The sequence below is a fragment of the Candida jiufengensis genome (genome assembly GCF_024610255.1).
Source record: "Candida jiufengensis strain CBS 10846 chromosome Unknown scaffold3, whole genome shotgun sequence".
NCBI lineage: Eukaryota > Fungi > Ascomycota > Pichiomycetes > Serinales > Debaryomycetaceae > Lodderomyces > Lodderomyces jiufengensis.
In genome coordinates, this window is record NW_026261560.1 from 979,127 (window position 1) to 991,969 (window position 12,843).

The 12,843-nt window shown below is 25.4% G+C and overlaps 5 protein-coding genes across 5 annotated transcripts; 2 read left to right on the forward strand and 3 right to left on the reverse strand. All coding sequences in view use genetic code 12, as the record gives it.

The window, feature by feature from the left end:
• Positions 1-1,049: 1,049 nt before the first annotated feature.
• On the reverse strand, positions 1,050-5,231 carry TUS1 (Rho family guanine nucleotide exchange factor; the record flags this gene model as incomplete). Its single annotated transcript, XM_051763434.1, has 1 exon — positions 1,050-5,231. One exon carries the CDS (start codon positions 5,229-5,231, stop codon positions 1,050-1,052), a length of 4,182 nt encoding a protein of 1,393 aa, XP_051620274.1.
• A 735-nt stretch (positions 5,232-5,966) lies between these two features.
• On the forward strand, positions 5,967-7,130 carry KGF54_002905 (uncharacterized protein; the record flags this gene model as incomplete). Its single annotated transcript, XM_051763435.1, has 1 exon — positions 5,967-7,130. One exon carries the CDS (start codon positions 5,967-5,969, stop codon positions 7,128-7,130), a length of 1,164 nt encoding a protein of 387 aa, XP_051620275.1.
• An 830-nt stretch (positions 7,131-7,960) lies between these two features.
• Positions 7,961-10,882, forward strand: APE2 (metallo-aminopeptidase; the record flags this gene model as incomplete). Its single annotated transcript, XM_051763436.1, has 1 exon — positions 7,961-10,882. One exon carries the CDS (start codon positions 7,961-7,963, stop codon positions 10,880-10,882), a length of 2,922 nt encoding a protein of 973 aa, XP_051620276.1.
• A 92-nt stretch (positions 10,883-10,974) lies between these two features.
• ESS1 (peptidylprolyl isomerase) lies at positions 10,975-11,502 on the reverse strand (the record flags this gene model as incomplete). The annotated part of the gene is made up of 1 exon (XM_051763437.1): positions 10,975-11,502. One exon carries the CDS (start codon positions 11,500-11,502, stop codon positions 10,975-10,977), a length of 528 nt encoding a protein of 175 aa, XP_051620277.1.
• Positions 11,503-11,815: 313 nt separating this feature from the next.
• URA6 (bifunctional uridylate/adenylate kinase) lies at positions 11,816-12,664 on the reverse strand (the record flags this gene model as incomplete). Its single annotated transcript, XM_051763438.1, has 1 exon — positions 11,816-12,664. The coding sequence occupies one exon, from the start codon at positions 12,662-12,664 to the stop codon at positions 11,816-11,818; it is 849 nt and encodes a 282-aa protein (XP_051620278.1).
• Positions 12,665-12,843: the final 179 nt, after the last annotated feature.

Genomic DNA, 12,843 nt, shown 5'->3' on the forward strand with positions numbered 1-12,843 from the left:
TTCGAATGTTAAAAAAATAATAAATTTAAAAACGGTTCCGTAGTCGCACTTATAATTTTAATTATTATTTAATAGGAAATAAAGAATAATTCCTTTAAAAATAACCTAATTAAGTATATTTTGAATGATTAGTACCGATGAATCATCCAGTGACTTTTGAATTATTTGATTTTTTTTTTTTTTTTTTTTTATNATTCTCGAATTCAAAAAACTATTCAATGGGAATTTTTAAATTTCGATAATCTACGGGATCAATAGATTTAGTTCCTTGATTTGTTATATTTGAAAGATCCCTTTAAATTGATATATCATTTCAAACAAATTATTTATATTTTACGAAATAGATCTAATTTCATTTAAATTAATAGATATATATATTCTTCAATGTTTTTCTAATTCGTCGGAATAATTAATATTTTGATTTTAATTTAACTCGGGCTAATTGTTCCTTTAATTGTAAATTAAATATTAAATATGTCTTACATTAAATTTATGAAACAAACGGAGCTTAACATCCGCTTTTTTTTTTTCATTTACTGACAACTATCAAAAATATTACTCAATTGATTAAGAAATATTAAGAAGGGGTTGGTACTACCGACAGTGGCTAGTACTTGCTCTTTTAATAAATTTTAAATAAGGATAGAGTTATTTTTTAAAATTGGAGCCAAATTTAGACAAAAATTTTTATTGAAAAACATATTAAATATACTAAAATATGAATATAATTATATATTCTCTTTTCCTGAATATTTTTCGTCAATCCATTAGATCAATGACCTTTGATCGACAATTAATTGACTTTAAAAAGCTTTGAAAGAAAAATCAAAAATTGGTTGCCAAATTTTTTAATTAAACTTTGGTTGCAAAAATTTCAAAATATCTTTTAATAAACTAGAATATACGCGATGTTAATACGGAGTTAAGAGTACAAACTATTAATTAAAGATTGAATTTTGTAAATAAACCATTTACAAATCTACAAATTATTGTTATTCAATTTTACAAAATAATACAGTATCCAATCATACTAATCTTCTCAATTTTATTTAAAGATTAAACAATAATTGTAAACCAGGAATTAATGGATTAGCCATAGCAACAACAACTTGATCATTTTCATCATTAGAAACTAATTTAATATCTTTACCTAATATACATTGAATTAATTTATTTGATCCACTAGGTATATCACTAATTGATAATATTTCAATAATATCTGAATGAAATAAAAACAAGTAGTTATTTTTAAATTTTATTTTATTACATTTAAAATCAAATTTTAATAAAGTTGTTCTTGATAATTTACCTTGCTTGTTGATAAATATAGCAAATTCTGAATACATTAAAATAAATTCATTATTATTGTTTAGTTTGAACATACCTAAAGGTTGAACATTAATTGAAGATACAAGTTTTTTAATAGTTTCAATTGTATTAGTATTATTTGTATTTGTTTTTCTTGAAAATTGATCAATTTTCTTTTTTTCAGTTTCAATCATTGGTAAATCAGGTACTGATCTTGGAATTAATTTATCTAATTCCATAATTTCAAATCCTTTATCTGTATGAACAGCAAAAGATGAGTTAAAAATAGATATTCCATAACAATCAGCTTCAATATAAAATTTTTTATCATCTTTAAATCTATTAAAAATTCCATTATTATCAGTTTCTGGTATTAAAATTTTAATATTTGTAACATTATTTTTACGTTTTGCTATAAATAACATTGGTATATTTTTATGAATTTTCATAACAAAAAATAATATAGGATCTTTAGATAATGATATTCCAATAATATTAGTTTTTAATCCAAAATAAATATCAATTAGTTGATTTAAAAAATAATATTTTAAAATTTTATCATTTAATATTAAAACAATTCCAATAGTTGTATCAACATGAATTTTACTAAAATCTGAACCATTTAATAATTTTTTCCACCTTGATTTTGATTCACAACAATATAATCCTGAATGTAATCCAATAAATGTGAAAAATAAATCCTTGTATTCAAAAGTAAAACAACTTTGAATTGCACTAAAAACCATTCTATTTCTTGGATTATTTGTATTATATATATCATTTGTAAAACCTAAACTTGAAAATTTTCTTAGTGAGTCTTGACAAATATCATAAATTGGATCAAATGGAGTTACAATTTGTAATTTAGTAATTTTATTATTTTGTTCATATGCAAAACATGTAGTTGATATTATTTTAGGTTTAAAAGCTAAATTATTAAATAATCTTTTATTCATATTTGATTTAGCAGTTGTTAAATAATTAATCCAATCATTTTTTTCACGTTCAGTTTTACATGTAAAAGTATATGAATGTCTTGATTTCCCAGCATATCTTAATTTTATAGAATATTGAATATCTTCTTCTACATCATCCAAAGATTTTCTTGAATTTTTGGTAATTGGTGATGATGATAATTTTATAGATGATGAAAAATTAACAATTTTTTCTTCAAACATTAAAAAATCTATAGGGATGGGGTAATCACTTATCTTGTATAATGCCCCATTTGGTTTTGAATTTTTCAATCTTTCCGTAATTATAATAAAATTATCTAATAATATCAAATGATTTATTTGAGTTGTAAATTTTAAGTCAGTTCTTCTTGTTAAATCACCACGACATATAAATTTTCTATTCATTGAATTTAAATTTAAATTTGTTTGTCTTAGACTTGATTTCCACAGTAATTGAGTTTTTAATTGTTCAATTGCATGAACATTATCAGCTAATTTTTTAGAATCATTAATTTTAGATCCCAATTTTTTAATTTCATCACTTGCTTGCTTTAATAAGAAATATTCTGGTTCATTTTCTTCATATTTTTTTTGAATATCCATTATTTGTAGTGGAATTTGTTGATACCTTGAATTAAAAGTACTTATAAATAAAATTGGTACATTAACTTTTAATTCTTTAACTTTTGGTAATTGACCTATTTTATTATCAATATAAGATTTTAAATTTGGTAAACTTAACAAATCTTCAATCATTGGCATATTATTCATATATTTAACTAAATGTGGTCTTACTTCTTTTGCCCAATCTGTATAAATACTTACTATTTCAATTACATTTTTGATAAATTTACCTTCTGATATTAATATTTTAAGTAGTGGTTCAAATAATTGTTCTTGATGAATAGCCAATATTTTTTTACTAGTTTTCAAAACATCTTCTTCAAATGATTTTATTTTGGAACTGTTTGATCCTAAATAATTTCTTGCTGCTTTTACAAATTCTGGTCCAACAATTTCAACAAAACATTTAGCTCTTTGTATAAAAGTTTGTTCATACCTCAATAAATCAAATATTAATGACTGCCTTTTAATTAAAGCAGGATTTAAATCTCGTAAATCATCAATTGTTAATCTCCAATGAGCAGCCCAATCATTGCCCAAAACAATTTCTTTAATGTTCATTGTTCTCATTTTTCTCTCAAGATTCATCATTCTACTAAAATGGCACATTGTGGAATAACAAGTCATTGAACTTTCTTCTTCCTTTGTATGAGGTATTGGAGAATAACATTCAGTTAAACCTGGTAATACACCACTAACATAAACATCTTCATTGAAAAGAACAACTGATCTATCACCATTTATGTTAGGTTTCAGTAATTCAACAACTTCAATAGCTTGATTAAATGAAAAAGAATCAAATACAGCTTGTGAATTTCTTGTTAATACATCTAATGAGATATCACTTCTATGAAATGCAATTAATCTTATAATTGCCTTTTTCAATTCTTGTTTTGAAACTGATGAACCTTTTAACCAAATCTGTAATTTACAACACCATTTAAATAATTTTGATAATGACCATATATCTCTACAAGTTTCAAAATGTTGTGCTTGTAATGATGAAGTATTAAAAGGTAAATCTGGTAAATCTAATGGTAATGGAGGTAGTTCTTGTAATTTTTTAGGTAATGGAGGACCAGTAGATACTGAAGTTGCAGCAGTTGAAGCATCTCTACTTGGTGGTAATTCTGGTAAAATAGAATAATCAAAATAATCAGTTGCTGGTGATTCAAATTCATAATTTTGATTTTCTTCTTCATCATAAAATGGATTATCTGAAACTACTCTATATGAAGGTCTTGTATTAAATTGATAATGTTGTGGAGTATATTCTTCCGGTGATTGTACATAAATTTGTTCAACTACTGAATCATCATAATTATTATAAGTATTATACCCATTGATTGAATTTTTCTTACTATGCATCGATCTTTTAGGTGATGGTGATCTACTATAAGGATCTTCCTCTGGATAATTTGGTAATGAACGAATAGATGATTTTCTTCTTGGAAAATATTCATCATATGGTGATCTAGGTGGTGAATTATTCAGTAATGGTGAAGACTCTTCTACTTGTTGATTTTTCTGATAATGTTGACCATATATTGTAGATAATGAACTTCTTGTACTTAAATTTGGTACATCATTGATTTTTGGAGATGCAGTATTTATAGATTGGTTAATTATAGCTCTTGTTCTTCTTTGTGATGGTGAATCAACTTCAAATATCATATCTGGTGGTAAATCTTCATCAATGTAATCTTCTATTCCTTTAGTTGGATAAGGTGGGTTTTTGTTGTTATTATTTACAACATTATCAGTATTGAAATCTTCGTCATCAGAATTATGATTTACATGTCCAGTAGTGAAAATTTCATTATTATTAGTATTAGATTTTGATCTTGAAATTTGTTGATAACTTCTTTTAGGTAGTATTCTATTTATATGAATATTTGTATGAGTTGGAGTTGTTATAAAATTTGATGGAAATTGAGGTGATTGATCATATTCCCATAAATCTTTTGGTCCTTTTGGTTTTGGTGAATCAAATGATGTGAAAGATTCATCAAATAATATATCATTAGTTTCATTAGTATATATATATTTAATCGGTGTTGTGATTGTTGGCTCTATAAATTGTGAATCATTATTATTATCGTTAGGAATATGCGGAAGTTCTTTATACTGTTGTGAATTTGAATTTGAATTTGGATCAAATTGTGATAGTCGTTTTTGATTATTTAAACTTGAATATGACTTTCTATGTAGATTCTCCAATTCACTAATAATTGATGAATTGTTATTGGTATTATTTGTTGTAATATTTGCAGTATTATTATTATTATTAAATTCTGTATCGATTGGTGGTGGCTTTCTCCTTAATGATTTACTATTTGACATTATTCTATTAATTAAATATGAAATCGATTTTAAAAGGCTAATTTATATGATCATTGACAAGTAATTATAGATAGCATTGAGTATAATAATTTGTAATTTGAATTATAATAAATATGTATAAGTTTTTATCAAATTAGATCAATATAAAGTGTATGTTTATATTTCTAAATCTTTTGTTATACTCAAATTTCCTTAAAATTTAATTTTTAACACACATCTTTTAAGAAATATTTAAATTTTTGCAACCATTCAACTTTTTGACTAAATAAAAATGATTTAATAAACACTATAAACAAACAAGGTATTGAGTTTAAAAAAGATTTGCTGTTCTACTAGAGTTGGTTCTTTCTACGTTAGAGTTTTACATACAGTTTAATTTTTAATTTGAATTTACTGATCTAAGCCAAAATATATTAATCTACTGAAAATTATTCAGATTTATAAATTTAAAAAAGGAGTTATAACAACATTAGATTAAAATAATCATTACTTTAACTGGATAGTAATATTGAAAATTGATCATTCAAACATTATGACTTCGTTGGATTAAGTAGGAATGGAATTGAATTAAGTAAGAAAATTTAAGTCCCTTAATTAATATATTATATGGAACGCGTATTAGACTGTTGCACAAAAACAATTATTAATTATTTTTATTTATTTATTTTATTCTATAATATTCGTATAAATTACATGAATTTATACCCATTAAAAGCAATTTATCCAACTTAGCCAATGTCATACTCATCAGATATAACCAAGTTAATATCAGAAGGATCAAAAGCTTATTCACAAAGAAATTATGAATTAGCATCTGAAAAATATGGTGATGCTTGTCAATTATATTCTTCATTAAATGATAATAAAGAAGATGGTGATTTATTATTATTATATGGTAAAGCATTATTTCAAAATGGGATTGATAAAAGTAGTATATTAGGTGGTATTGAGACTAACAATAATGAAGAAGAAAAAGAAGGAGGAGATAATAAAGATAAAAAAGGAAAAGAAGAAAATGAAGAGGAAGAAGGCGATGACAAATTTCAATTTTATGATGCAGAACCTATTGATGGAGAAGTATCTAATGAAAATGAAAAAGAGGAGGAACATGAAAACGAGGAAGAAAGTGAAGAAAACAAAGAAGAAAACAAAGAACAGGGAGAAGAAGAAGAAGGAGAACAAGAACAAGAACAAGAACAAGAACAAGAAGCAAGTGATTTTGAAATGGCATGGATGATATTGGATGTTGCAAGAGGAATATTTGAACAACAATTAGAATCATTACCAAAACCAACTACCATACCAATACCATATATTAAATCAGAATCTGATCCAATAGATAATGAATATATAATAACATTGAAAAAATTATCAGAAACTTATGATATCCTTGGTGAAGTATCATTAGAATCAGAAAATTTCCAACAAGCTTCACAAGATTTACAAAAATCCTTAAAATTAAGATTGGAATTATATCCCAGAAATTCTTCACCAATATCAGAATCTCATTATAAATTATCATTAGCATTAGAATTTGTTACTGATGATCCATTATCAAGAAAAAAAGCAGCAGAACAAATAAAATTAGCTATAGAATCAACTAAAGAAAGAAATCTTTCAGAAACAAATCCAGAAAAACAAAAAGATAATGAAGAAATGATTCAAGAATTAAATGATAAATATCAAGATTTAATTAAAGATCCAAATCAAAATATACAACAACAACAATTAGATATTATAAAAGGTATATTGGGAGAAAGCTTATCTGGTGAAGGAGCAGAAGGTGCTACTAATGCTATAGTAAATAATTTAACTTCAATGGTTAAAAGGAAACCAACTAATGAAGGTAAAGTAAATGATTTATCTAATTTGGTGAAAAAGAAAAAACCAAAAAAATAATTAACGAGTAAAGTGTTTAATTCAAAATGATAACTAATTATAATGTACAATTATAAAATAGTTGTGAGTTGTATACTCTATCGATTTTTCTATTATAATTCTATTTGTATTCACTGGTCGTATATCCAAGTGAAAGATCAAAATTAGTCCTTTTATGGCTAAATTTACGATAAAATGCTAATGTACTTCATCACCAGTATAAGGTGACTAGTAAAGATCGTGGAGTCAAAAAATTAATCTCTTTTTATTCATATATTGATTCGAAATTTATACGGCATAATAGTATTATTAAACTATTCTTTACTACGTGCTAGACATATTTTGGTCTAAGTATAAGATCTAAAAGTACCCAACTACTCGACTGGCTAAAAAAAAAAGCCAACTAATCGACTGGCTAAGTTTCAAATTCAGACCAAAAAAATATTTTATTTCGTTTTGTTTCACATTAATTTTTAAAACAAACGGCATCAAAACTTAATTTTTTAATACAATAATTTGGAATTTGGCATAAAACGTGTAAAATTAGTTACTTTAATATATTAATACAATAGCATTAACACAAAAATTCTTTCTCTTACTGGTTTTATACTTTAACATTTTACATTCTAAAATTGGTCTTAAATGCGTTTTAAGAATTGAATAGAATTGAGTTTTTGACTTCTTGCTTTAGATACTTAATTGTTCTATTGACTTTGTACAATCTATAGAAATTTGAGGAGTAAGTAACAAAACAAATAATAAAATATTAAACCCCGAATGTTATGATGAAAAAATCTTAACACGCAATTAATATTTACTTATTATATATCATAAGTAAAGAGTAGAATTTTATGAAACCAATTCAATCAATTACCACATTTTTATTTTTATCATCAAGAACTTATAGTACAAGAATTACATCAATTAATTCAATTACTTCAATTGTTAATAAATTTATTAATAATAATCATACACTAATACCTAATTATTCAAGTAATTTTGATTATCCTAATAATAATACTAATAATAAATTATTTTTCACTTTAATTAAAAATAATCAATTTAATACAACTATTAATTTATTTTCAAATTCATTAATCAATTCAACTAATAACTTACTTACATATTCAAATACTAGAAATTATTGTTCAATGTGTTCACATCTTAAATCAGAAATAAGTGGTTCATCATCAACTCCACAAGATAGAGAAGTTTTACCAACAAATGTTAAACCATTACATTATAATTTAACTTTACAACCAAATTTTGAAAATTTTAAATTTCAAGGTGAAGAAATTATTGATTTTTTAGTTAATGAAAGAACTGATTATATAACTTTAAATTCTTTAGAAATTGAAATTGAAGAAGCTAAAATTGATGATGTACCTATTAAAGATATAAGTTTTAATGTTGATAAACAAACTGTTACTTTTAAATTTCCAGATCATTTAGTTGAAGGTAGTACTGCTCATTTATATATTAAATTTATTGGTGAATTAAATGATAAAATGGCTGGATTTTATAGATCAAGTTATCAAGAAGATGGTAAAACTAAATATTTAGCTACTACTCAAATGGAACCAACTGATTGTAGAAGAGCTTTCCCTTCTTATGATGAACCTTCTGCAAAAGCTAAATTTACTATATCATTAATTGCTGATGAAAAATTAGTATGTTTATCAAATATGGATGAAAAAGAAACTAATTTAATTGGTGATCATAAGAAAAAAGTTACTTTTAATACTACACCATTAATGTCAACTTATTTAGTTGCTTTTATTGTTGGTGATTTAAAATATGTTGAAAATAATAGTTATCGTGTACCAATTAAAGTTTATGCTACTCCAGGATCAGAACATTTAGGTCAATATTCAGCAGATATTGCAGCTAAAACATTAGCATTTTTTGATAAAAAATTTGATATTCCATATCCTTTACCAAAATGTGATATGGTTGCTATACATGATTTTTCTGCTGGTGCAATGGAAAATTTTGGTTTAATTACTTATAGAACAGTTGATTTATTAATTGATCCAGAAAATACAAATGTTGATACTAAACAAAGAGTTACTGAAGTTGTTATGCATGAATTAGCTCATCAATGGTTTGGTAATTTAGTTACAATGGATTTCTGGGATGGATTATGGTTAAATGAAGGTTTTGCTACTTGGATGTCTTGGTATGCTTGTGATTCTTTATATCCAGATTGGAAAGTTTGGGAATCTTATGTAAGTGATTCTTTACAACATGCATTAACTTTAGATGCTTTAAGAGCTTCTCATCCAATTGAAGTCCCAGTGAAAAGAGCAGATGAAATCAATCAAATCTTTGATGCTATTTCTTATTCAAAAGGTTCTTCATTATTAAAAATGATTTCAAGATGGTTAGGTGAAGATATTTTTATAAAAGGTGTTTCAAATTATTTAAAAAAGCATAAATGGGGAAATACTCAAACTTCAGATTTATGGCAAGCTTTAAGTGAAGTTTCAGGAAAAGATGTTGTTAAAGTTATGGATATTTGGACTAAAAACATTGGTTTCCCAATTGTTAGAGTTGAAGAATCTGGAGATAATCAAATTAAAGTTACTCAACATAGATTTTTAGCTACTGGTGATGTTAAAGAAGATGAAGATCAAACATTATACCCTGTTTTTCTCGGATTAAAAACAAGTGATGGAATTGATGAATCTTTGGTGCTTGATGAAAGATCAAAAACTTTCAGTTTACCAAGTAAAGATGATTTTTTTAAAATTAATGGAGATCAAGCAGGTATTTATCGTACAGCTTATGATTCATCAAGATGGACTAAATTAGGTCAAGCTGGTGTTGATGGTAAATTATCAGTTGAAGATCGTGTTGGATTAGTTGCAGATGCAGGATCATTAGCTTCTTCTGGATTTATTCAAACTTCAAGTTTATTAGATTTAGTTAAATCATGGTCAAAAGAATCCAATTATGTTGTATGGGATGAAATCTTGGGTAGAATTGGATCCATAAAGGCAGCATTAATGTTTGAAGATCAAGCTGTTAATGATGCATTAAAATTATTTACTATTGATTTGATTGGTTCAAAATTGAATGAAATTGGTTGGGAATTTTCAGAATCGGATTCATTTGCTGATCAACAATTAAAATCTTCATTATTTGCATCAGCTGCAAATTCAGATGATCCAAAAGCTGTTGAATTTTCCAAATCAGCATTTAAAAAATTCATTGCTGGTGATAAAAAAGCCATACATCCAAATTTAAGAGCAACAATTTTTAACATCAATGCAAAATTCGGAGATGAAAAAACTTTCGAACAAATTTTATCAATATACAAAAACCCACAATCAATTGAGGAAAAAATTGCAGCATTACGTTCATTAGGTAGATTTGAAAAACCAGAGATAATGGACAAAGTAGCTGATTTATTATTACAAACTGACGTTGTTAAACAACAAGATATATATATTCCAATGCAAGGATTAAGAGCTCATAAAGCAGGTGTTGAAAAATTATGGAATTGGTTAACTATAAATTGGGATAAAGTTTATGCTTTATTACCACCAGGATTATCTATGTTAGGTTCAGTTGTTACGTTGGGTACTTCAGGATTCACTAAAGATGAACAAAAACAAAAAGTTGAAGAATTTTTTAGTACTAAAGACACAAAGGGTTATAATCAAGGTTTAGCTCAATCTTTAGATATCATTACTGCAAAGGGTAAATGGGCTCAACGTGATTCTAAATTAATTTCAGAATGGTTAGTTACAAATGGTTATTCAAAATAAAAAAATTTAAAAGAGGAAATAGTATTAAACAAGATATATATGTATATAAAGCCAATTTTTTAATTATAATGATTTTATTTTTAATATTCAATTTATCCAGTTCTTTGTAGTATATGAATCCCACTATCAGTTTCAATTAAATTTGATATTTCATGTAAATGTAAATCATAAGCAGCAGCTTCAAAAGGTGGTTGCATTTCTTTTCTACCAAAATAACCTAAATCACCACCTCTAGAATGAGATGAACAATCACTATTATCTTGAGCTAAATCATCAAATTTAACATCACCAGCTAAAATTTTTTTTAAATATTCACTTGCAATATTTATTGATTCTTCTCTAGTTGTAGTTATTTGCAGATTTTTCCAACTCTTGGGATTTCTTGAATTTTTATTTTTAACTAGTATATGACTAGCTCTAACTTTCCCATCTTTATTTATAACTGGTTTATAATCATTATTTTTAAATTTTTGAATATATGAATTAAGAGTTTCTTTATCTGTTCCATATGGTGGATCCCATGATGATTCATTGGTTTGTTGGTTGAGATAATATTCTTTATTGTGAGTTTTGCTTACTTTTATTGTCCAATTGGGTGGAAGACCTGTTTCAACGCTCATTAGTTGGTGGTGGGTTTTGAAGTTATTTGAATTTACTTGGAGTTTGTATATTTTGGTATTTTTAATTTCGTAATTACTAATATATGAATATAATACATTTCACGCACTGGGATCTATCAAATTCGCGGAGTTTTTTAGACAGTTTAAGTTAAAACTTGATATTAACAATAACTAAAGGATTAATAGTTTTTGAAAAAGTCAGATAAGAAACTTTGTGATGTTTAAAATGCAAACTCTATTTATTAAATCTATCCACAATTATAATACACCTATCTCATCTAAATATTTTTATTCAATTTAATATATTATCATTCTATACTCCCCTTTTAGTCAAAGCATCTAAAACTTGAGAAGCAACAACAGGTATAGAATGATCACATCTAACTTTAATAACTTTCCCTTCTTTTTCAAAATAATCAACAACAGGCATAGAAGTATCAATAAAAGTTTTAAATCTTTTTTTAATACTTTCAATATTATCATCAGCTCTACCACTAGTTTTACCTCTTTCTAATAATCTATTTAACATTACTTGTTCAGGACATTCAAAAAATATAGTTAATGCTGATTTTGCTATACTATTTTCAAAAGTTAATGCTTGATCCATTTTTCTTGGAAATCCATCAATTAAAAATTTAACTTGACCTTGATTATATTTTGATCGAATGGCATTTCTTAATAATTCAATAGTAACTTCTTGTGGTACAATTGTTCCTTCTTTTATACATTTTGCAATTAATTTTCCATATTTTGAATTTGGTCTATTTTGTTCAGCTCTTAATAAATCACCAGCTGATAAATGTGTAAAACCTTTTTCCTTAACTAAAATATCACATTGAGTACCTTTACCTGATCCTGGTCCTCCTAACACAAATACAACTGAAATTTGACCAGGTTCAAATACTGGTCCATTTGATAATCTAGGTAATTCAGGATCAATTGCAGATTTTGGATCTTCTTTATTATATAAAGTAGCAGCTATTGTTGTACCTACTACTAATGCACCTAATATTAACAAAGTATTACTTTGTAATTTTATTCTTGGTTTTATAGGTGGTGGAGTTGATTTGAATGAGTTGAATCTTTTAATTAATTGAATATTTTGTTTTTGAAAATTTCTAGAAAGTAATCTAGATGTTAATAGTTGTCTTTGAATGAGCATGTTGTAATTTAAATAGTTGATATGGTTGAATAGATCAAATTGATATAATTTAATGAATAATCAAAGTAATAAGTTATGAATATCTTCTCAAGGTCTTTGAAACTTTAAAATTATAAATTTGTTATTGTTAATGGAAAAAGCGCGATCGTTTTTTAAATTTTAATACTAAAATAAACTTT